Raw genomic sequence first — 24,784 nt, 5'->3', positions numbered from 1 at the left:
ACCGCTCAGAGCCTGCTCAGAGAGCAGTTGTCAGACGGAAGACCACTTCCCGAACGGAGTTCCACCGACGCCGGGAAAGGGGCTGCAACGAGCTAACTCAGTTGAACCGTCCTTTTTAGGACCCGTTCAACACACTAAGACGCGGCCGGTAATTTCTTACCGCGCCCGTCAATTTTTCTTTTGATTCTCGGCCTTACACTCTTGCCGAGAAAGCGCCTCTGGCGCCCTTAATCAAATCAAACACAAAACTTGTACATTACTCTACTTCTCTGACGAGGAAAAATAAAATATATTTTTCTAAGAAATTGGTCTCAATATCTTTCAACCAAGTCGAACACAATCCTTAGGCAATACGCCTATAAACTGGTGACCCCGACGACTGGTTAAAGCAAATGAGCCAATCAGAGAAGGCCGGCGATATGCCAGGCGCCGACGCAGCACAAATCGGCAGAGTATCGGTGCGAGTACCACCTTTTTGGCCGGAGGAACCAGAATTATGGTTCGCCCAATTAGAGAGCCAGTTCCTGCTGAGCGCCGTCACGTCGGATTCAACCAAGTATGCGTACGCAATCTCGCAAATCGAAACAAAATACATCAAGGAAATCAAAGACGTGATAACGAATCCTCCGACATGCGGGAAATACGAAGCCGTAAAAAGGGCACTCATTCAAAGGCTGAGCGACTCACAGGAACACCGCATCCGCCAATTATTAGAGCGAGAGGAACTTGGCGACCGAAAGCCATCGCAGTTCCTGCGCCATCTAAGGACGCTCGCGGGCAATGCCGTGCCTGATCAACTCCTGCGCACGCTATGGCTGGGGCGTTTACCGGCCCAAATGCAGATCATACTAGCGACGCGAGCTGACGATCTTCTCGAGGACGTGGCGGAACAGGCCGACCGTGTCTACGAAGTCACATGCCGAACAGTCGCAGTTTTGGACAAGCCGAAGGAGACGAAATCAAAACCTACCGGCTCGCTCGAGGACCAGATTCAGGCATTGGTCAAGCAAGTCGCCGCACTCAACACGCGATTGGGCCGGCAGGAGCACCGCCACAAACAACAGCGCCACAGATCGCGCAGCCGCAGCCGGACCAAATCAAATTCGGAAGAAGACAGCGAGTTTTGCTTTTTCCATCGGCGATTCGGCAGCAAGGCAAGAAAGTGTACAGAGCCTTGTACATACAAGGAGAAGAAGAAGGAAAAAACGGAAAACTAGACGGTCCGGAATCAATGGCGGCAGACGGCCCGGACCCGAAACCATGCCGCCTTGTAATAACCGAGCGACAAACAAAAGTTCGGTACCTCATCGACACGGGATCAGACATAAGTGTCTACCCGCGCTCGATGGTACGCGGACGGATGTCCGGAGCAACGCAAGCCCTGTTTGCAGCCAACGGAACTGTCATTCACACCTACGGGTGGATCGCGCTTCAGCTCAACATCGGATTGAGGCGCGCCTTCCAATGGAAATTCATCGTAGCTGACGTCACACAGCCAATCATCGGCTCCGATTTCCTTGGGCATTTCCATCTCCTGCCGGATGTAAGGAGAGGCAAACTTTTGGACGCTACGACGGGATTGGCCACAAACAGCCTGCAGAGCAGAACCGGACAAACATCGATTAAGACATTACTACAGGAAACAGCTTTTCACGCCTTATTGGCTGAATTTCCACAGCTCACTAGACCAACCGGAAAGACGGAATCCGCGCCGCACTCAACGATGCATTACATCGAAACAACACCGGGACCACCGGAAGCATGCAGGCCGAGGAGACTGGCGCCGGAGAAGCTAAAAGAAGCAAAACAACAGTTCGATCTTTTACTGCAAGAAGGAGTAATCGCGCCGTCCAAGAGCGCATGGGCCTCACCGTTGCATATGGCACCGAAGAAAGGTGGCACGTGGCGACCATGCGGCGATTACAGGAAGCTCAACAACCGAACGGTGCCGGACAGATACCCGATTCCGCACATCGAGGATTTTACACAGGCTCTTCACGGGAAAACAATTTTCTCTACACTGGATCTGGTTAGAGCTTACAACCAGATTCCGGTAAACGCTGAAGACGTGCCAAAAACGGCAATCACCACACCGTTCGGTCTGTTCGAATTTCTCAAAATGCCTTTCGGGTTGAGAAACGCAGCGCAAACGTTCCAGAGATTCATAAATGAGGTGATACGCGGACTCGATTTCTGCTACGCCTACATTGACGACATCCTGGTAGCATCTCACAACGTTGACGAACATAAAGCACATTTAACAGCTTTGTTCCAGAGACTCAGCAAATACGGAATTCAACTAAACCCAGCAAAATGCGTGTTCGGAAAAGAAACCGTAGCATTTTTGGGCTACCAAGTCTCAGCAGAAGGGACGCAACCACTACCGGAAAAAGTCGAGGCCATTCGGAAATTTCCAAAACCGATCACCGTCAAGCAGCTGCGGCAGTTCCTCGGAACCCTAAATTTTTACAGGAGATTCATTCCGGGAGCGGCCATAGACCAAGCAATCTTGAATGACGCGCTAAAAGGGAACAGACCCGGGAAAACACCAATCGAATGGAGCGCAGAACGAGAGGCAGCGTTTGAAACGTGCAGAGAAAGCCTTGCACGGGCAACGCTCTTGGCACATCCGGACCCGAAAGCAGAACTCTCCTTAACAACCGACGCCTCAGATTTCGCAATCGGAGCAGTAATCCACCAACATGGAAAACTCGGACAGCAACCGGTGGCGTTCCTCAGCAAAAAGCTGACCACCGCGCAACAAAAGTACAGTCCGTACGACCGAGAGCTCTTGGCGATATACGCAGCAATCAAACATTTCCGGCACTGGTTAGAAGGAAGGGAGTTCATCATTTACACGGATCACAAACCGCTCGTGTATGCATTTCGAAAAGATCCTTTGCAGAGCTCACCGCGGCAGACACGGCACTTGGAGCTGATCGGGCAGTATTCAACCGACATCAGACACGTGGCGGGAAAGGATAACATCGTAGCAGACACACTATCGAGGACGCAGGCTGTCCAGCAAGCAGTAAACTTTGCAGAGCTCGCAAAATCTCAAAAAGACGACGCCGAAATACAAGCATTACTCAAAGGGAATACGAAGTTGCAGCTTAAAGAAACCGTAATTCCCGGCACAGATATCAAACTGATGTGTGATACATCGACGGGCATCCCACGACCATACGTCACGCAACAATTCCGAAAGCAAATCTTTAAGCATTTGCACGGACTCGCGCACACCGGGATAAAAACCACCGTCAAATTGATCACGCAGCGCTTCGTGTGGACCGGAATAAAAAAGGATTGCCGCAGATGGGCGCAGGCTTGCATTCCCTGCCAGAAATCAAAGGTCCACCGACACACCGTTTCACCAACAGGAAATTACTTGGGGCCTACCAGCAGGTTCCAGCATATACACATGGACATCGTCGGACCTTTGCCTCCATCTCGAGGGAAGAAATACTGCCTCACAATCATTGACAGATTCACACGATGGCCAGAGGCATACCCGATGTCCGACATCACCGCAGAAACGATGGCTCGCCTCTTATTTGAAAACTGGATTGCGCGTTTCGGAGCGCCGGCACGAATCACCACGGACCAGGGACGGCAGTTTGAGTCGGAACTATTTAAGCAGTTGGCCAGACTGACCGGATCGCAACACATCCGAACTACCGCGTACCATCCGGCAGCCAATGGCATGGTAGAGAGACTACACCGGCAACTCAAAGCGGCTATCAAAAGCCACGAAACAGAAGCATGGACGCAAATTCTTCCAGTCATTTTATTAGGCATCCGCGCCGCAGTAAAAGAGGACATCGGAGCCACACCAGCAGAATTAGTTTTCGGAGAGACTATTCGGATTCCCGGACAATTCTTGGACCAAACCAGTAACGAGCAGCCAACGGACGAGTTTGTCCGTCATTTACAAGAAAAAATGAACAAACTCCGTCCACACTTACGACGCCATGGCCACCGCAGCACCTTCGTACACAAGGACCTGGCCACATCGGAAAAAGTTTTCGTCAGACACGATTGCCCGACCAGAGCGTTACAGCAACCGTACGACGGACCATTTAACGTTTTAAGCAGAAACGACAAAGTCTACAGGCTATTGGTCAACGGCAAGCCAATCAACGTCTCGATTGACCGATTGAAACCGGCTTACACGTTGGACGACGATGAGCAACCAATCGAACCAACACCAGCCGACCAACCAAAGCCCTCCGCAACCAACAAGACGAGGAGCGGCAGAACTTCAAAACCAACCGTGCGTTTCCAGGCTTAAAAACTGCCAAGGGGGTCCTGTGGCGGCTCACCGCCACACCGCTGCACTGACGCGGTATAATACATCGCGGCGCCGCTACGCGCCGCAGGCCTTCTACCAGTTACAAGCTTGCGGACCCACCGCCAGGTTGCGCAGGCGGTGAAGAACCTTCTCGCGATCAAGCTTCGATCGACGAGATATAAAAGAGCTGCTCCGCAGATCTTTCCTCACTCACTCGCTTCAAGGCGAGCTCTCCCCAGGGCCCTTGAACTGAGTCGTACTCTGCCTCGGCAGAATCTAACAGAGACACATAGTCTCGCCGTTTTTCTCACACTGCCTCGCAAGGCGTGTAAAAAGAAAGCAGAGTCCCAGCATCGGCCACGCACTTCAACCAAGCGGCCCGCGGATACTCCACTTTCGCCGTCACCTCCTCAGTCTCTAGTGTGGAAATTAATCCCACTAGAGTTCTGCGTCCGGTTGACTCGACCACCAAGGGACACGCTCACTCAAGGCGACATCCGAATTCGGAGACCTCTCTCTCCTCGGTACACGGAGCAATCCGTAATTCCGAGAGCCGAGACGGTTGCCACCACCAGCACACCAGAGACTCGATCCATCGCAGTACAGACTTCACCGCTCAGAGCCTGCTCAGAGAGCAGTTGTCAGACGGAAGACCACTTCCCGAACGGAGTTCCACCGACGCCGGGAAAGGGGCTGCAACGAGCTAACTCAGTTGAACCGTCCTTTTTAGGACCCGTTCAACACACTAAGACGCGGCCGGTAATTTCTTACCGCGCCCGTCAATTTTTCTTTTGATTCTCGGCCTTACACTCTTGCCGAGAAAGCGCCTCTGGCGCCCTTAATCAAATCAAACACAAAACTTGTACATTACTCTACTTCTCTGACGAGGAAAAATAAAATATATTTTTCTAAGAAATTGGTCTCAATATCTTTCAACCAAGTCGAACACAATCCTTAGGCAATACGCCTATAATAGTTATTAGTTTGATTCAATCAATATTCAACATGTGAATTTATTAACTTTTTTTTTTTAAAGAAAAGTAATAAAAAATTTTAAATGCCTTTCACAAATCATCAAAATAATTTAATCAAAATAATTATTTTGTTTCGAGAATTCTATGTATAATTAAAAGACGCGCATTTTATATACATAATAACAGCAACCGCGCGATTCCTATATATGCAGTAATATATAGGTATTTACTGCGCGGACAGAAAAATCTCGCTGCCGCGCATTGACATGCATTATGTTATAGGAGAATAGCGCGCGAAAACTAGTCAACCGTTACACCGTGTTATAACGTGTTGACCGAAAATTGTGTAGTGTTTTTACAGTATTTACTGAATTACTGTTTTGTTTAGTGGAAAGTACATTTCGTTAGAGTACATAATGGGACGCAAGTACAATGAAAAATGCTTGCCTCTCGGTGCTCGCAGACTTTCCACGAAGAGAGGATGGTATCAAAGGTTAGTACGTCTAGTTATAAAAAACATACACACATATAAAAACATACACACAGATTATATATTTATTGCGAACATACGTGTACATAATGAATAGATATAAATATACAGAGAAAGATGAGAAAGAGAGATATAAAAAGAAAGATAAAATTATAATCCATCGCCTTTCTCATTGCCAGTGTTGTTGTTTTGTTGCATAATGTAAAGGAGAAGATATACAGATCCCCGCTCACTTCTTTTTCTCTCTCACTGTCTTTCTTTCTCTTTATCTTTCTTTCTTATCTTTCTCTGTATATTTAGTTATATCTATTCATTACGTGCACGTATGTTCGTAATAAATGTGTAATCCGCGTGTGTTTCTTTTTATTTAATCATCTCTCTTTTTAATCACTTATTTTATTACGTACAAACATAATCGTCAAATAATTACTATCTCTGAAAAGTAAGAATACAGTCCTTTGTTTATTGATTTAAAAAAATTGATTATATATACACTACCGCTCAAAAGTATTTGTCTCTTACATTTTCACGAAAAATTATTTATTTTTACTTATTATTTTGGAGCTAAATAATTTTTTCACTTTTATTTCTTTAAGAAAAGAACTCATAAGAGAAACTCTGTTCAGAGAAACTTTAAAAAAAGTTTCGCAAAAAAATAAAGAATAATAACTTCTATAAAAAAGCAAAAAAATTGGATGGACAAAACTTTTTAACGGTAGTGTATATATTATGTACGGTAGTTAGTGCCAGAGACGATCAATTCGTGTGCTGGTTGCATATTTTGCACCAAATGCGGTTTGCATGAGCGCTTTGGTTATATAAAAATTATGCCAGAAACGATCAATTCGTGTGCTGGTTGCATATTTTGCACCAAATGCGGTTTGCATGAGCGCTTTGGTTATATAAAAATTATGCCAGAAACGATCAATTCGTGTGCTGGTTGCATATTTTGCACCAAATGCGGTTTGCATCAGCGCTTTGGTTATACAAAAATTATGCCAGAGACGATCAATTCGTGTGCTGGTTGCATATTTTGCACCAAATGCGGTTTGCATGAGCGCTTTGGTTATATAAAAATTATGCCAGAAACGATCAATTCGTGTGCTGGTTGCATATTTTGCACCAAATGCGGTTTGCATGAGCGCTTTGGTTATACAAAAATTATGCCAGAGACGATCAATTCGTGTGCTGGTTGCTTTAAATATTTTGCACCAAATGCGGTTTGCATGAGCGCTTTGGTTTATTAATTATAGCTATGTCAAAACATGATGTATTGTGCTAGTATATTGTATTATATAAAATAATTTTTAGTTATAGCTATGTAAGATATTATGTAAGGCTGTAAACAAAGGACTGCACTTATTTTTCAGAGCGGGTTTTACTTTTCAAAAAAATTATTAAAAAAGATTTACTAAATGTATTCAACGTATAATTATTTTAAAAAATATAATAAATGTGGCATATATTATTTTTGTGTAAGATTTTGCGAAATAATCTATTTATTTCTCTTTGTAGAAGACAGTTGTGGAAGGAGATAGGGGCCCAAAAGATAAGTGGCTCCATGAACACAAAGCTTACAAAGGATACTAGCACCGAATCCATTGATTTTCATAAATCAGTGGGATTATTACCCAATATGATGGATTCGGAAAGTAGTACCCAAGTAATGCTGTGCATGGAGCCAACATCAAATAAAGGTACGTATATTGACAATTGCGACGATAACGATACTCTTGTTATTGATAATAAAGCCCTTCTAGACCCTTATGGTGTGCAAGAAAACTTGCCTGAAGGCCGTCGCATTGTCGATATTGCTTTTATGTGGAGTGAAATCCACAGAACATTTAATAATCATGCGCGAGGAATAGAGTGCCAATTTAAAGATTGGAAACTCATAAATTCTCGTCGCCGTGGGTTAATGACGCAGTTGTTTTTCCAATGCCAAATGTGTCATTATAAAGACAGCATCTGGTCAGAACCCACAAAACCGAAAATATTGGACATTAACACAGCTGTTGCAGCAGCAACTATTACAACAGGAATTGGTTATGCCCAGCTGAATGAGCTGTGTGCAGCCATAAATGTTCCTTGCATGTCCGAATCAACGTACATCACATTCAGAGACAATATAGTCGATGATTTTCAAAAAACAGCCATGGAAAATATGAAAATGGCTGGTGAAATTGAAAAACAACTCGCTCTCGAGAGAAATGATATTATAAACGGTATTCCGTACATAACTGTAGTAGCAGATGGTAGTTGGATGAAGAGAACATACGGCAATGCTTATAACTCTCTTTCCGGTATTGGAGCCATAATTGGTTACTATACCAAAAAAGTTCTCTTTGTTGGTGTTCGCAATAAATTTTGCGCAATATGTGATATGGCAGATCGAAAAGGTGTCAAACCAAGAATTCACAAATGCTATAAAAATTTTGATCGCAATGCAAGTTCCACAAGAATGGAGAGCGATGCCATCGCAGAAGGTTTTAAATGTAGCCTCGAAATGCATGGTTTGATTTACAAAACGGTTATCGCCGATGGTGATAGTAGTGTATATCAGACCATTCATGATAATAAACCATATTGTGAACAAATGGTAACTGTAAAAAAAATAGAATGCAGCAATCATTTGCTTCGCAATTTGTGTAAAAAGCTAAAAGCTGTGGCAGAAACGACTCAGCCAAAAGCGCAAAAACAACGTGGCTTTGTAGCGTTGCGAAATGTTATAAAAAATAACATTTTGAATATTCGAAAAGAAGTAGAAGAAGCAGCGAAGCTACGAAGAAAAGAGCAACAAACACCTCAACATCATAAGGCTATAGAATTACAACAAGATATATTGAACATTCCTAGCCATATTTTTGGCGAACATAAGCGATGTGAATCACGCGGTCGTATATGCACAGAAAATGGTAAAACGACAACAAATTATGTACCACATCTGAAATCATACGGCCTGTATGAAAGAATAGAAAAAGCAATCTCATATTTAAGCTGTTATTCTGACAGCTTGTTGCTGAATTTTAACAATAATCCTGCAGAATCGTTCAACTCGATAATCTGCAAAGAAATTGGTGGAAAACGCATTAATTTTGGAAAACGAGGCTCTTATAATGCTAGAATTGCGGGAGCAATTGTGCAATACAATACGCAACAAGTTCTTACGCAATTGTATAAAAGCATGGATAAGATTGTTCCGCCTATTGTCGAGAATCTTGAAAAACAACGACAAATAAAAGTTGCGAAAACTAGAGAATCTCGAGAAGCACAGGGAATGCCAAAAAAATTCAAAGGAGAGTCAGGAACAGATCGATATTACGGTCCGCAATCGCAAAAACCGGATCTTTCATCCCATGTATTCGAACAACTTCGACAAAATCATTTAGAAAAGTTGTTAGAAAATGCGAAAAACTGGCAAAAAATCGAACTCGATACAAGAAATCAAAGTAAATCAGAATTGTGGTTATCATTGAGACGGGAAATGTTGACGGCATCCAATTTTGGAACCGTATGTCGCATGAGATCGACAACGTCTTGTGCAGCAACGGTAAAAGCCATTTTATATCCTCCATACATTGATAACGCAGCCATAAAATATGGTCGTGATAATGAAGAAGTAGCAAAGAAAGAACTGGCTTTACAATTAAATAAAGAAGTGATTCCTTGCGGATTATTCATCGATACTGAAAATCCATGCTTGGGTGCTTCCCCAGACGGGCTTATTGATGGAAATGGTCTAGTGGAAATCAAATGTCCTCTGTCGGCTGAAAATTTAACAGTTGAAAAAGCCATTGAGACATTGCCTTCTTTAAAAGCTATTTTTGATAAAAAAAATCCGCAAAAAATGAATCAGAATCATCGATATTATTATCAAATTCAAGGTCAGTTAAATATAACACAGCGAGAATATTGTATTTTTGCTGTCTGGACTCCAAAAAGTATGAAAATATTGCGCATTGATGTAGACAATATTTTTTGGAAAAATCAAATGCTACCTTTCTTGACACGCTTCTATAACGAATGCATGCTTCCAGAAATCTTGGATAGTCGTCATAATAGACATATGCCTATCAGAAATCCAAGATATATTATAGAAGCTAAAGAAGAAGCAGCCAAAAAAATACTTAGTCGAACAAGTAGACGAAAAGTAGCAGAAAACGAAAATGGCATGGAAGAGAGAAAACGATTGAAACCTAACATTTCGCCAATGGAGGCAGCAATAATTGATCCTGCTGTTCTTGCTCTGCATGAAGAGCAAGATGATGACTGCATAATCGTAAGTTATTCAAGTAACAAACGAGATATAACTGAAGATGATATGGTAAGACATAAAAAACTTTTAGATGATACGTTTATTTCTTTCTCTTCGATAAAAAAGAATGTCTTACCTATAACAAGTCAATTGAATGACGAATCGTTGGATCAATTTTTGCGCATTATAAGAGAAACTTCTTGTTTCGAAACACAAAGTGTACTATATTTACAATACCCCCATATAATTGAAGCTAGTCATAGTGACAAAAGCTTACAAATAATTGGAGGAAATTGTAGTAATCACTGGAGATGTATTTTCTTTGACGGCACCAAACTTCGCGTGTGTACGATAGTCTACCTGGCTGTACATACGATAAATTGGTAGCTGAAGAGAAAAATTATATACATCTTCGCTATCCGAAAGTGAACTCAAGTTTTGACATAACTTTTGAAAAGGTTCAAACACAACCTGATGGAATCAGTTGTGGAATTTATGCTGCAGCTTTCGCTACGACTATAGTCTTAGGAGGCAATCCTTGCGAGAAAAAATACTCCAAAGATGTAAAATGCATGAGAGAGCATTTTTGTAAAATTATAGAAAGCAATAAACTGCTGCCTTTTCCAAAATAATTCATATATTATTCGATAATCTATTCTAATACAAGATTATCGATTACAAAAAAAATGCCTCAATATCACTAAATTATAATCGGAGAGACGAAAGAAATATATGGTTGCGTTCTCACGAGAATGGGCGATGGAGGGGCCCATTCTATATTTTTATTATTCAGTATATTTAAAAAAATTCATTATATTCTGTCGCTGTTTTTCACATATAATGATTATGTATATATTATTATTATTATATTATTATATATATATTATTTCAACATTGCTTACATTGACATGTATCTTTTCATATGTCTGTCAAGAGGAATAATTTCTTTTTTAGCCACACACACACAAAACACATTTGTATTGTGTATTGTTTTGTGTGTGTGTGTGTGTGTGGCTAAAAAAGAAATTATTCCTCTTGACAGATATATGAAAAGATACATGTCAATGTAAGCAATGTTGAAATTATTTAAACTATGCAATAAAGACAGACATATATTTATGTTTTTGAGGTTATTATCAGCAATACGGTAGATAAGCTTCAATAAGCTACGCGTACGAGAGCTGTAATAGAGCTGTAAAAATATGTGATCTGCCTTCACGTATTGAACACAATTTTGAAACTGTTCTGACATGCATGAATCATATATTACTGTCGGTAATAACTGTCGATAATTACTGTCGGTAATATATTATAATAGTATCGGAATTAAAAATGTCGGTATTATCGGCAATTTTAGTTACACTTAGATGAGGGCGCTAATCTATCGAAGTTCGACCGTCGCCGTAGGATCCCCTTAAGCCCTGGGCTATCACGCTGTCGACCTGGGTTCAATCCCTGCCTATTATATGCTTTTTTTTTCATTCATTTTATTTATTCTAGTGAATATTTATTCATTATATTATTATAATAAAATAAAATTATTTTAATTAACAATTTTTTTTTTTTTAAAGGATCCCGCACAAACCTTATGGAAAATGGATCTCAGTCGAATCGACTGAAAATGTAGTATAATGTAGTTCATGACGTCCTGATCAAAAGTGTCTATGGACACAAAGTCAAAAAATGGACAGTTTCCGAGATACAGAGCGTCAAACATCGCGAAAATGCGTTCATCGGCTTATGGTAATGTTTACGATGGATGATAATGCTGGTACCGTGTATATGTTTTGTGTGCGTGTGTGTGTGTGTGGGTGTATGCGTGTGCGATTGTGTGCGTGTGTGCGTGTGTGTGTGTGTGTGTGTGTGTGCGCGCGCGCGTAAATAAAAATTCCGTTTTAATTGATCGCCATTTTTATCGATTAAATTCTAAGAGCGTTTAATTCCTTCATAATAAAACGTACAACTAATTAACGTTAATCAAGCAATTACCGTCGGCATTAGAATTACCCGATGTGCACCGCGAGGAGGTTGCGCGATCGGAGTTTACACATCATTTGGCCCTAAAAAGAACCGATTTCTTTGTCGAAAATGTTCCGTGCGTTTCTAGTGTCCGTTATGCATGGTTATATACGTTTATGATACATTAATGCAAGTTGGTCTTTTTTAGAAGATGTCAGATATAGCACGTTATTCATTTCGTATCAGAGTATCTGTTGGTTTGAGTGTTTGTGCTTTAACATAAGACCAGCTCAGTCTTAAAACATTCCCGGAACCGAAATAAAAAGTGGCAATAGATTATGCATATAATAGATAATAGAATGCAATCTAATCTAAACGTCAATGACTTCTGGTACAATATTTACATTTTGTTGTTGCGGTCTGTTTGCTGCGTCATGTATGGACTCGAGTAGTCTTGTTGAGGGATAGCGAATGTTAACTTGATGGCGTGCGTATCCCATAAACCATAGGACACTGGCAATATGCGCACAGGTACCAAGAGTTCGAGCGCCGGACTTACACGTACAGTAGTAGCCTACAAGGCTACTCATACAATGAGAGTACGTTCGTGATTATCCATCCCATCGTCCACCTCATCATCATTAGTCGGTTGGTATGAAATCCATAGCTGATATTTCATTGCCTTGCGGAATCGTGAAAAAACTCTAATTCTTATCAATCCTGGCTGTGGTAATCTGTTTACACCTCTTAACATTTCAAGTTGAAACTCTTCTTTCTCGTCTCTTTGTAATTTATCTTGCACATAAGATGGTGCTAACTTGATTTGATATACACCAACTGTGAGATTTTTTAGAAACTCCACCGTCAAGACTGGAAAATCAAGCAATTGTGCAGCATCCAAACGAACCCACCTTTGAGCATTCCTGGTTTTGAGATTTTCCACCTCAACCATTGCTTGGACGACGTTTGGTTCCCTCACTTTGTCAAGTAATTGTTGGGCCATTTCAGCATTGGCTTCTTCCATGAGAATGGGCGGGTGATATCTGTTAATAATAGCTCCGGTAAAAATCTCCTAGATTTGGAAGATGCTGGATTTGTATAATTTTCTCAAGGAATTCGAAAATGGATTTAATGTGCCCATTTCTAGTTTCTACTATCCACCTTGTCTTTGTAACCAGTCGCGAATCATTAGCATCCTCTGTGGAGAGTTGACGCTCATCCGGTTGAATAATCGCCGGCATTTTCCACAGAATACCTAAGCGGGCAAGTAGCTCAGTAGCATCCCGGTACCCCCTATCTACTATAACAATATCATTTTCTTGAAACCACGTTGTCATTCTATCAGCATCTCTTACAAATTCATTCTGCAGAATACGAGCGTCATTATTCCAGCTATCAGAGAAGTACGGCCCTTGAATGTCGAGTATATAGCCGTCAGGTGCAACTATCAAAACAGGTTTCACTAAGTGTCGCCCCTTATGAACGGAGTATGACTGCCGAAGAGATCGAAAGTTACTACTTTTTGGAATATACGCGTAAGTACCGTCGATGGATGCAATTACTCGGGGAATTTGAGGTTGTGGATTATACAATTCGTTGGAGAACTCCGTCACATGTCTTTCGATATAATTTTCTCTTGTAATTGTGTCAAATCCAATATTGTTAGGAACAAACTGTCGCATTAATGATTGTCTGACGGTGGCAATGGCCAGACTTACTGCTTGTCTACTTGAATATTGGAACATAGCATTGAGAAAATCATCAGAGAGTCCCTGACGCATTTTACACAAGAACATCAGCAGGTCCTTTTTGCTGATATACCTGTAGCCACCTTTGCAGGGTATTCTTTCACAATAAGTAAATAGTTCTCGAAACTGTTCTTTTGTCACAGGGCAGAAAGATTCAAATTCATCATCAGACAAACTATTCTCATCGTCAATTCTCGTCATATTTCTTGCCACATTACGAAGTCCTTGCAAGAATGTTTGGAGTTGTGGTCCTCTAATTACGTATGGCCTGTTAACAAAACGCAAACCAAGTAACAATGGTTGCAAAATAAAGCCTCGCTCATCTAAATGATGTCTACATGATTTCACATTTTCAGGAATATAGATATTTTGTAGAATAAAAACATTAGCTTTGCATTCGACTGATAACCTGTGTATATCATTAGCAACATTGCAAATCAGACAAGTACTATTTGTAGTTTGCGTCAATACATTCAGTCTTAAGTAAGTAGGATCTTGTTCCATTGCAGCTACTTCGTTACGAATTGATTGATTACAGTTAGTGCATATTCTTGTGAGATGTGTTACATCAAGAGGCGGCCTATGAAATCCATCTCGTCTCAAAATAGCTATTTCACGTTTGTCTGCATTCTCATCTTCATCTATTCGGGTCATTAGCCGAGGGGCAAATTGTCTGTCACAAACGTAACAACGTAAAAGATTTCTGAACGCCATATTATTTTTTTGTACTAAAGACACATTCGTGAATACGATTGCCCTTAGTGAAAACACGATCAGTTATGGGATGGTGACTGCTAAGCAGTTGCAAAAATTGGAAGGTTTGAAGAATAAGGTAATAGATTTTCATTTTCAATTTTTGCAACTGCTTAGCAGTCACCATCCCATAACTGATCGTGTTTTCACTAAGGGCAATCGTATTCACGAATGTGTCTTTAGTACAAAAAAATAATATGGCGTTCAGAAATCTTTTACGTTGTTACGTTTGTGACAGACAATTTGCCCCTCGGCTAATGACCCGAATAGATGAAGATGAGAATGCAGACAAACGTGAAATAGCTATTTTGAGACGAGATGGATTTCATAGGCCGCCTCTTGATGTAACACATCTCACAAGAATATGCACTAACTGTAATCAATCAATTCGTAACGAAGTAGCTGCAATGGAACAAGATCCTACTTACTTAAGACTGAATGTATTGACGCAAACTACAAATAGTACTTGTCTGATTTGCAATGTTGCTAATGATATACACAGGTTATCAGTCGAATGCAAAGCTAATGTTTTTATTCTACAAAATATCTATATTCCTGAAAATGTGAAATCATGTAGACATCATTTAGATGAGCGAGGCTTTATTTTGCAACCATTGTTACTTGGTTTGCGTTTTGTTAACAGGCCATACGTAATTAGAGGACCACAACTCCAAACATTCTTGCAAGGACTTCGTAATGTGGCAAGAAATATGACGAGAATTGACGATGAGAATAGTTTGTCTGATGATGAATTTGAATCTTTCTGCCCTGTGACAAAAGAACAGTTTCGAGAACTATTTACTTATTGTGAAAGAATACCCTGCAAAGGTGGCTACAGGTATATCAGCAAAAAGGACCTGCTGATGTTCTTGTGTAAAATGCGTCAGGGACTCTCTGATGATTTTCTCAATGCTATGTTCCAATATTCAAGTAGACAAGCAGTAAGTCTGGCCATTGCCACCGTCAGACAATCATTAATGCGACAGTTTGTTCCTAACAATATTGGATTTGACACAATTACAAGAGAAAATTATATCGAAAGACATGTGACGGAGTTCTCCAACGAATTGTATAATCCACAACCTCAAATTCCCCGAGTAATTGCATCCATCGACGGTACTTACGCGTATATTCCAAAAAGTAGTAACTTTCGATCTCTTCGGCAGTCATACTCCGTTCATAAGGGGCGACACTTAGTGAAACCTGTTTTGATAGTTGCACCTGACGGCTATATACTCGACATTCAAGGGCCGTACTTCTCTGATAGCTGGAATAATGACGCTCGTATTCTGCAGAATGAATTTGTAAGAGATGCTGATAGAATGACAACGTGGTTTCAGGAAAATGATATTGTTATAGTAGATAGGGGGTACCGGGATGCTACTGAGCTACTTGCCCGCTTAGGTATTCTGTGGAAAATGCCGGCGATTATTCAACCGGATGAGCGTCAACTCTCCACAGAGGATGCTAATGATTCGCGACTGGTTACAAAGACAAGGTGGATAGTAGAAACTAGAAATGGGCACATTAAATCCATTTTCGAATTCCTTGAGAAAATTATACAAATCCAGCATCTTCCAAATCTAGGAGATTTTTACCGGAGCTATTATTAACAGATATCACCCGCCCATTCTCATGGAAGAAGCCAATGCTGAAATGGCCCAACAATTACTTGACAAAGTGAGGGAACCAAACGTCGTCCAAGCAATGGTTGAGGTGGAAAATCTCAAAACCAGGAATGCTCAAAGGTGGGTTCGTTTGGATGCTGCACAATTGCTTGATTTTCCAGTCTTGACGGTGGAGTTTCTAAAAAATCTCACAGTTGGTGTATATTAAATCAAGTTAGCACCATCTTATGTGCAAGATAAATTACAAAGAGACGAGAAAGAAGAGTTTCAACTTGAAATGTTAAGAGGTGTAAACAGATTACCACAGCCAGGATTGATAAGAATTAGAGTTTTTTCACGATTCCGCAAGGCAATGAAATATCAGCTATGGATTTCATACCAACCGACTAATGATGATGAGGTGGACGATGGGATGGATAATCACGAACGTACTCTCATTGTATGAGTAGCCTTGTAGGCTACTACTGTACGTGTAAGTCCGGCGCTCGAACTCTTGGTACCTGTGCGCATATTGCCAGTGTCCTATGGTTTATGGGATACGCACGCCATCAAGTTAACATTCGCTATCCCTCAACAAGACTACTCGAGTCCATACATGACGCAGCAAACAGACCGCAACAACAAAATGTAAATATTGTACCAGAAGTCATTGACGTTTAGATTAGATTGCATTCTATTATCTATTATATGCATAATCTATTGCCACTTTTTATTTCGGTTCCGGGAATGTTTTAAGACTGAGCTGGTCTTATGTTAAAGCACAAACACTCAAACCAACAGATACTCTGATACGAAATGAATAACGTGCTATATCTGACATCTTCTAAAAAAGACCAACTTGCATTAATGTATCATAAACGTATATAACCATGCATAACGGACACTAGAAACGCACGGAACATTTTCGACAAAGAAATCGGTTCTTTTTAGGGCCAAATGATGTGTAAACTCCGATCGCGCAACCTCCTCGCGGTGCACATCGGGTAATTCTAATGCCGACGGTAATTGCTTGATTAACGTTAATTAGTTGTACGTTTTTATTATGAAGGAATTAAACGCTCTTAGAATTTAATCGATAAAAATGGCAATCAATTAAAACGGAATTTTCATTTACGCGCGCGCACACACACACACACACACGCACACAATCGCACACGCATACACCCACACACACACACACACGCACACAAAACATATACACGGTACCAGCATTATCATCCATCGTAAACATTACCATAAGCCGATGAACGCATTTTCGCGATGTTTGACGCTCTGTATCTCGGAAACTGTCCATTTTTTGACTTTGTGCCCATAGACACTTTTGATCAGGACGTCATGAACTACATTATACTACATTTTCAGTCGATTCGACTGAGATCCATTTTCCATAAGGTTTGTGCGGGGTCCTTTGCACTTTTACTACTTCTCTCATATAAAAAATAAAGTAAAAAAAACGTCTACGATTTAAATAATATTATAATTATTATTTAATATCAGAAATATTTTATTAATTATAATTAAATTTAGTGTGTAATATAGATGGAAGTAGGGGGGGGACCCCCTACTAGGGGAACCTTGGGCCCCCTCTAGGTCTAGTCAAGGCCCGTCACGCCCTTTGCAAAGAGATGCGAGCGAACGGCGGTGGCTGCTCCGCAAGGGACAGGGTAGGCCCCGCAAAGATGGGTTGGGCCCCTTTAGCCCCCCCCCCCCGGCGCTCCCGGGTCGCGAGGGCGCAGTCCTCGCGGACCCTGGCCAAAAAGCGCTCTAGGAGTAGTGGGGGGGGAATCCAGCTCTCCCCTCCAGCCCCAAAAGATTCGCGCCCTTTCCGCTCCTCAATTATCCCCGGGTAAATCGAGCCCGAGGAGTCGGAAGGGAGGGGGAGAGTCTCCTACGGGGCGGGCAGTGTCGGACCACCCCCCCCCCTCGGATTGAGGGGGGACTTTGGTCTCTGTCCGTACCCGTAAGCGGGATCGTTGGGCCACAGCCCAAGGGGTTTTTTACATCGAGGGTGGAGGGGGAGTGTGGGAACTTCCTCCCACACATATTTTGCTGTTGTCGGGCGACCGGCAGTCGGGGGGGGGGAGGGGGGGTTGCCGGATGTAATGCGTTGCGGTTCCCGGCCATCCCCCACAAACGGCAACTGACGGCTACGCAACGGGGGTGGAGTTTAGTGGGTAGTTTAGGGGTAGTTCTGAGCTTGCAGATACACCACCAGGTTGCGCAGGCGGTGTAAGGCTCTCTCGCGATCGAGGATTGATCAAAGCGGTATAAAAGAACTTCGTCGCAAGCTTTTCCTCACTCACTCGCTTCAAGGCGAGCTCTCTATTAGGGCCTTTGAACTGAGTAATAACTCTGCAGCAGTGTCGCCAGAAGTGCATACTCTGGCTTCTCCAACACAACCATGAACTACTTACGTCACGCGTCTGTGTGCGTTTGGCCGTTCGACTAACAGAAGAGAGTGGACGGATATACGCGCAAGAAAGATGGATATACCGGTTCCCTTCCACCGAGCCGACAGTGTCGGTCTGATACAGCGAACCCCAAATACGAAAAGCAAGCGTTTTTTAATCGAGTAAGGCGAGTGCCCAGAGTATTAGAAGTCCCATGTTCAAAACCTGATTTTAGCAACTTTTTTTTCCTTTTTCAACATTTGTTTTTAATTATTAGATACTATTTTTTTGGCTAAAAAATATTATTTTATATTTATTAATAATATTCGCATATGTATAAGTAATAATTTTAGAAATAATACTGCTATTGTCAATAGAAAAATGGAAAATTATTTTGCAATATTGCAACAAAGTGCAAGTTTAATATAAAGATATGTACATTATGTTGCAATCTTAATTATGTCTCAAATTGTATCATTTATGTATCCACTTACAAATATAAAACTTAAAATTTCAAACAATTTGTTACATTTATATATGTTAAATTAATGACAATATTATAGTATTAAATTAGATATAATTTTCAAGAGTTAGAATTATGTTTATTAGGGAAATAAAAACATCAAGAGATTCTGCATATAAATTCATAAGTTTTAGATCGCCGTGTATCAATTATTGTTATGTTGCATTTGTGATTATCGCAAAATCTGCCGTTTATTATTTATGTCTATGTTTATCGCGATTTTTTGAATTCTTAGCCGTCTGCCGAAAATCTCTATTAACACACTTCTTCCTTATTCGTTTGTCTCACGGGTCATATTTATTTATTCGTATGCTTTGTCAACATATCATATAATTCATATAATATCATAACACAATGCTGAGTTCTCATTGACAGTTCGTCATTATTACTGTGATTATCTTTAGTTGCTGTATTGAAAATATCCAAGTAAACTTTCGATTTCTATAAATTATCTCTTTTATTTTTTGTCTTCTTCCTCTTCTTTGATTCTTCATTTTTGTCTATTTTTCTTTACACAAAAAATGTATGAGCCATTAAGTAAAAAATCTAAACAAAGTTTCTCAGAAGCTAGGCTTAATGATGAGCGATTTAAATATTGGATAAGCAAAGTAGATAACGACGAAAGCCTTTTTCATTGCCGTGTGTGTAAAAAAAATTTTACGTGCTGTTTGTCGCATGTTATAAGACATGCACAGACTAAATGTCATAAAGAGAAAAAAGGTACATTGTTGACGGAACTAAGAAAATCAAGAAAAAGAAAATTTCGACAACAATGGTTGGACATAGATTTATATAAGCCATTGCTACGCGAAGTGCCACATGATATATCTTCATTTGCATGTATACTTTGTAATAAAAATGTATACTTTGTAATAAATTGTTATTGTTGGTGACTTACAACAAATTCATCGTCACGCAGTATCTGAATCACATAAAATATCTGAAAAAAGCAATTCAAAAACAAGCGAATCAGATATATTAGAAAAAGAATTTGAGTCGTTTGATGAGTGAAAGAAAGCAGCAGAAATTTGTTACGCTGTGTTTATCGCCGAAAAAAACATTTCACATAACATAACATAACATAACGTAACGGGGGGACGTTCCTCTTTCGAAGCACCGCCCGCGGCACCCAGACATTGTCCATTTTGCCTCCCCTCATAGACTTACTCATGAGAGACCTGTTTTCCTTCAAAAGAGAATTAGATCCCTCACCGGCAGCTCCCTGATCTGCTCGGGCCCAAGTAGTGCTGAGCCCAGCATCTTGTGTCTCAGCCCTGCATGTGCAGGACAGTCGTTGAGTACATGAAGGCTTGTTTCCTCGTCGTCTCCACATGTCCTGCATCTGGATGTATCGCTACGCCCAAGTTTGTACATGTGGTAGTTTAAAGTGCCATGACCCGTTAGTATCTGTACCGCTGATCTGGCATCTCTACTACTCAGAGCCCTTATGCTCCAAGCCAGTTCCCTATTAGGAGTATCTCAACAGTGCTCTAGCCTGTTTACATTTGGACTCAGATTCCACTTTCCAGTGTCTTAGATGTTCTCTGCGGAGCCATTCTTTGATCCTCCCCCTTCCTAGACAAAAGGGGATTCCCAGAGCCGGCCCCGGTCCTACCATCGTTATTTCTAAACCAGCTCTTGCCAGCTGGTCCGCACATTTATTACCCTGGATGCCTGAGTGACCAGGCACCCAGGTAACGATGACTTCTTTTTCTTTCGCCAATTCGTCCAGAACGCCTCTGCACTTCTGAACCAACCGCAATGTTATTGTCGGAGCCCCCAGTGCCTTGATGGCTGCCTGGCTGTCCGTACAAATTCTGATGTGCTCTCCCGCTTCTTCCCTACTCCGCACGGTCTGAGCACAGCTTAGGATAGCCACAATCTCCGCTTGGAATACCGTGGCATAACTGTCGAGAGAAATGCTCTCCTTCCATCCCTCTCGACTGCCAAAGAAGCCGGCCCCGGAGCCCGTGTCCGTCTTGGAGCCGTCCGTATACCAGACATCCCCTCCACGCACTCGAGCCCCTAAGTTTCCACCTTCCTTTTCCCACTCCTCCGGCCTCGGTATATGCACTTTAAAGCGCCTATCAGAAGCCCGAATAATAGATATTCTGTCCTGTCGCATCTCGAATATTGAATCCAACAGAACGTCTTCTGGTAGCCTCCTATGCCAGGCTTCCTTCTTCCATTTTAGTTCGCATCTCAGATGGTATGCCGCCATTGCTGCAGCAGCCACCACCACCTGGTGAAACGGCTTGATGCCGAACATTACGCCCATCGCCGCCACTGGTGTTGTAACCATAGCACCCAGGGCCCCTCTCAAAATCAGAACCCTGACATGCTTCAGCGCAACTTTGGCTGTTTTTTTTCGCACCCTAGTCCACCATACTACGGCTGCGTATGTGAGTCTGGGGCGAAGTATGGCTGTGTAGATACAGTGTATCATACTCGGTTTCAAACCCCAAGTCTGGCCAAAGGTCCTTCTGCACATCCAAAAATACTGGCACAAGCTTTTGCATCGGCTACGAAGGTGTTCCTCCCAAAGCAGTTTCCTATCCAGGATAACTCCCAGATATTTTACTGATTCGGTCGGAATTAACCTTACTCTTCCAAGAGTGGGTCCCACAATGGTGCCCACCTTGTATTTGCGAGTGAAGACAGTAAGACCGGTTTTTAGTGGATTCACCGCCAAATCCGTTCTCTGACACCACTCCTCTACGACTTCCAGTGCCCTCTGCATGAGCTCTAAAAGCGTCTCTAGAAAAAGGCCTCGCACAAGTATTGCCACGTCATCCGCGTAGCCTTGTGCAGTAAAGCCTCCATCGTCTAGTGCCTTTAATAATCCGTCTGCTACGAGGCACCATAAAAGTGGGGAAAGTACTGCGGGCAGCCTCTTCCCACCCAACCACAAACCTTCGCAGTTCCCAGCGAAGTCATCACACGCCTTCCTAGCATGCCCCGGATTCACTCGACGAGCTTCATCGGAACACCTCTTCTGGCGGCTTCCTCACACACTACCTCGTGCGGTGTGTTGTTAAAGGCGCCCTCTATGTCCAAGAAAGCACCCACTGCGTAGCCCTTTCTTTCCAGCTGCTCCTCAATAAACGCTACCGTCTGATGTACAGCAGTCTCGGTGGAATAGCCCGGACGATACACGTGCTGATTTTTATGGAAAGAATACCTCCACAGAGTTGTCTCCCTCAGATACGCGTCCACCAGCTTCTCCAATGTCTTAAGGAGAAACGATGTTAGGCTAATTGGCCTGAAGTCCTTTGACTTGGTGTAGCTCGTTCTTTCCGCCTTTGGGATGAACATTACCCTGGCCAGTTTTCATGCGCTGGGTGTGTAGCCCATCGCGATACATGCTCTTCAGGTTCGAGTCAGTGGACCCACGATCTGTTCCAGTCCCTCTTGTAGAAGAGCCGGAAAGACGCCATCCGGTCCCGCTGACTTGTAAGGCTTAAAGGTGTTAATTGCCCATTTAACCTTCTCGGGCATAACAATCTTGGCCGCCATTTGCCAATCTGCTTGTCGGGCTCTTCTGAGTGAGCCCGGCTTCTTATATGCAAATAGCTCTCCCGGCTCCCTATGGAAGCCCGGAAAGCTCACTTCCAGTAGATGCTCCAGACATCGCTCTCCAGTCACCACCGTCCCATCAGGGAGTGCGATGGCTTCCAGGGGTCACATCCGGGTTCCTAGCGAGGATCCTGCAGATTCTTGCCGTTTCGGGCATTCCTTCCACTTCCTCGCAAAACTTCCTCCAGCTTTCCAGTTTCGCCCTAACCACAGAGTCTCTATACTCCTTCTGTGCCCTCCTAGAGAGCTCTTAGTCGGATTGGCGGCCCGTGTTCCTAGCTCTATTCCAGACCCTGCGAGCCGCCACTTTAAGACTCTGCAGTCCAGGGGTCTACCAGGAAGTTCGTCTACTATTTGTAACCGCCCTTTCGGGGCAATTACTTTCGTAGCAGTTTACCAGAGACCTCTGCAAGTAGTCCACACAGGTCTCCAGTTCGTCTTCTGTCCCGTGCCTCTTAGGGAAGCCTCTGAGACTACTGGCCAGGTCTTTCCTATAAGAGTCTCACTTGGTTCTCCTCGGGTTCCTGAACTTGACCTCCTTCCCCCTAGCCTTACCTATCCTGAAGGTGATCTGCCTGTGGTCCGAGAGCAAAGGTTCCGTCGAGACCCTCCACTCCACTACCTCCTGTATCAACTGCTTGGAGCAGACAGTGATGTCGAGCACTTTTCTTCTCGTTATAGTGCAGAAGGTTGGCTCGTCTCCCGTGTTGAGAATCTCCAGATCCGTGGATGCTAAGAACTCCAACACTTTCCTTCCTCTTTCGTTGGTGTCAGAGCTTCCCCACACAGTGTGATGCACGTTAGCGTCACATCCCATGATTAGGGGAAGCCGTTTCTCTTGGCAGTATTCTGCCAGTTTTATCACCGGTGCAGGCGGCACTGCCTCCCCCTCGTCATGCGAGAAGTAGGCCGAGCAAACAACCATTTTCTTCCTATCACCGGAGTCAGCAGTGAAATCCACTTCTACAGCCGCAACGTCCCTGGAACACAGGTGAGGTATTAGCTGGGCTTCCATACTCTTGACGGCCACGCAGGCCCTGGGCCGATCCACTGATGGGGCCCTAAATAGCCTACCGCAAGCCGCCAAGTCCTTGCTGCAACCCCGGATTACCCAGGGTTCTTGCATCAGTAATATGCATGTTTGTTTCCTAGCTTGTTGCCTGGCCAAAACAGCCGAGGCCCTTTTGCTGTGATGCAGATTAATCTGGGTGAAGGCCACCCTTCTCGATCCCGCCATTTAACTACGAGACTGTTTTAGGGGGCTCCTCTTTATCCCCCCTTACCCCCCCCTTGGGCCAAACTTACCCAAAAGGCAATTCTATCGAGCCCAAAGAATGGTTTGAAGTCCAGCGTCCTCAATTTGAGGACACTAGACTCCGGGACGCCGAGGACTAGATTCCCACCTTCCTTGGTGGCCCCTACTCCCTCCGGGAATACCTTCCAGCTTCCGGTGACAAGACCCGGGTTCTGCCTCTCCAGCCGTTTCAAGACCATGGCTGCGCCCTCGGGAGGTCCCGGGACCCAAACCACCGCCCTGTGCTGCCTTTGAAGCGCGTCCATGCCCACCATCTTGAGCCTGGCGCCCTCCCACGGAGTGATGCCGCCGATCCGCTCCACGAGCCAGCCCAGCGACGCCTCGTCCGCACATCTTACCACCGCCGCCCCACTCTTTAGAGAGGTGCCGTAGAATCTGGGCACCGGACCCTCTTGGATCCCGTCGATCTCTTTCGAGACCGCACTCTTCAGCAGAGTCAACTGCTCTGCGGTGATCTCTGCCTCGGGATAGCCCTCCGCCACAATCACCCTCGCCAGAGGGTTGGCAGCGTCTGCATAGGCATGGTGCCTATCATGAGCCCTTTGCCTTTTTAACAGGCGGCCGCCCGATGGAGGGGTTTCATTGGAGCCCTTCCGACGGTGTGCCCTTTCACCACCTCCACCGGCGTACAAGGGCGAGTCACGGGGAGAGAGCGAGCCCCTTCCGGAGCCCCTGCTCTCATCCGCTTCGCCCTCCTTCTTTCGGCCCCGCACCGGTTCTTTTTAAAAGGAGGTGAAGCCTTCTGCCGCGCAGCCGGGCCGGCTTCACTTTCGGAGCCCTTAAAGGTCCCATTCGTCACCGCCGTCCCAGCCCCTTCCCTCGGAAACCCGTCACGCGAGCCCTCCCAATCTCCCACTTTGTTTTCTGAGTTTAGATTGTTAA

At 43.4% G+C, this 24,784-nt stretch overlaps 2 protein-coding genes and 1 pseudogene across 2 annotated transcripts; 2 read left to right on the top strand and 1 right to left on the bottom strand.

Moving 5' to 3' along the window:
• Positions 1–392: 392 nt before the first annotated feature.
• On the top strand, positions 393–1,217 carry LOC136997633 (uncharacterized). The gene has a single exon (XM_067348535.1). The coding sequence runs from the start codon at positions 393–395 to the stop codon at positions 1,215–1,217; it is 825 nt and encodes a 274-aa protein (XP_067204636.1).
• Positions 1,218–6,599: 5,382 nt separating this feature from the next.
• Positions 6,600–10,730, top strand: LOC136998275 (uncharacterized; annotated as a pseudogene).
• A 9,749-nt stretch (positions 10,731–20,479) lies between these two features.
• LOC105667535 (uncharacterized) lies at positions 20,480–21,751 on the bottom strand. The gene has a single exon (XM_012359373.2). It carries the CDS (start codon positions 21,749–21,751, stop codon positions 20,480–20,482), a length of 1,272 nt encoding a protein of 423 aa, XP_012214796.2.
• Between the last annotated feature and the right edge of the window lie 3,033 nt (positions 21,752–24,784).

This window comes from Linepithema humile, chromosome 2 (genome assembly GCF_040581485.1).
Source record: "Linepithema humile isolate Giens D197 chromosome 2, Lhum_UNIL_v1.0, whole genome shotgun sequence".
NCBI lineage: Eukaryota > Metazoa > Arthropoda > Insecta > Hymenoptera > Formicidae > Linepithema > Linepithema humile.
The sequence above is the reverse complement of the archived record's forward strand: the minus strand, read 5'-3'. Positions and strand labels throughout refer to the sequence as shown.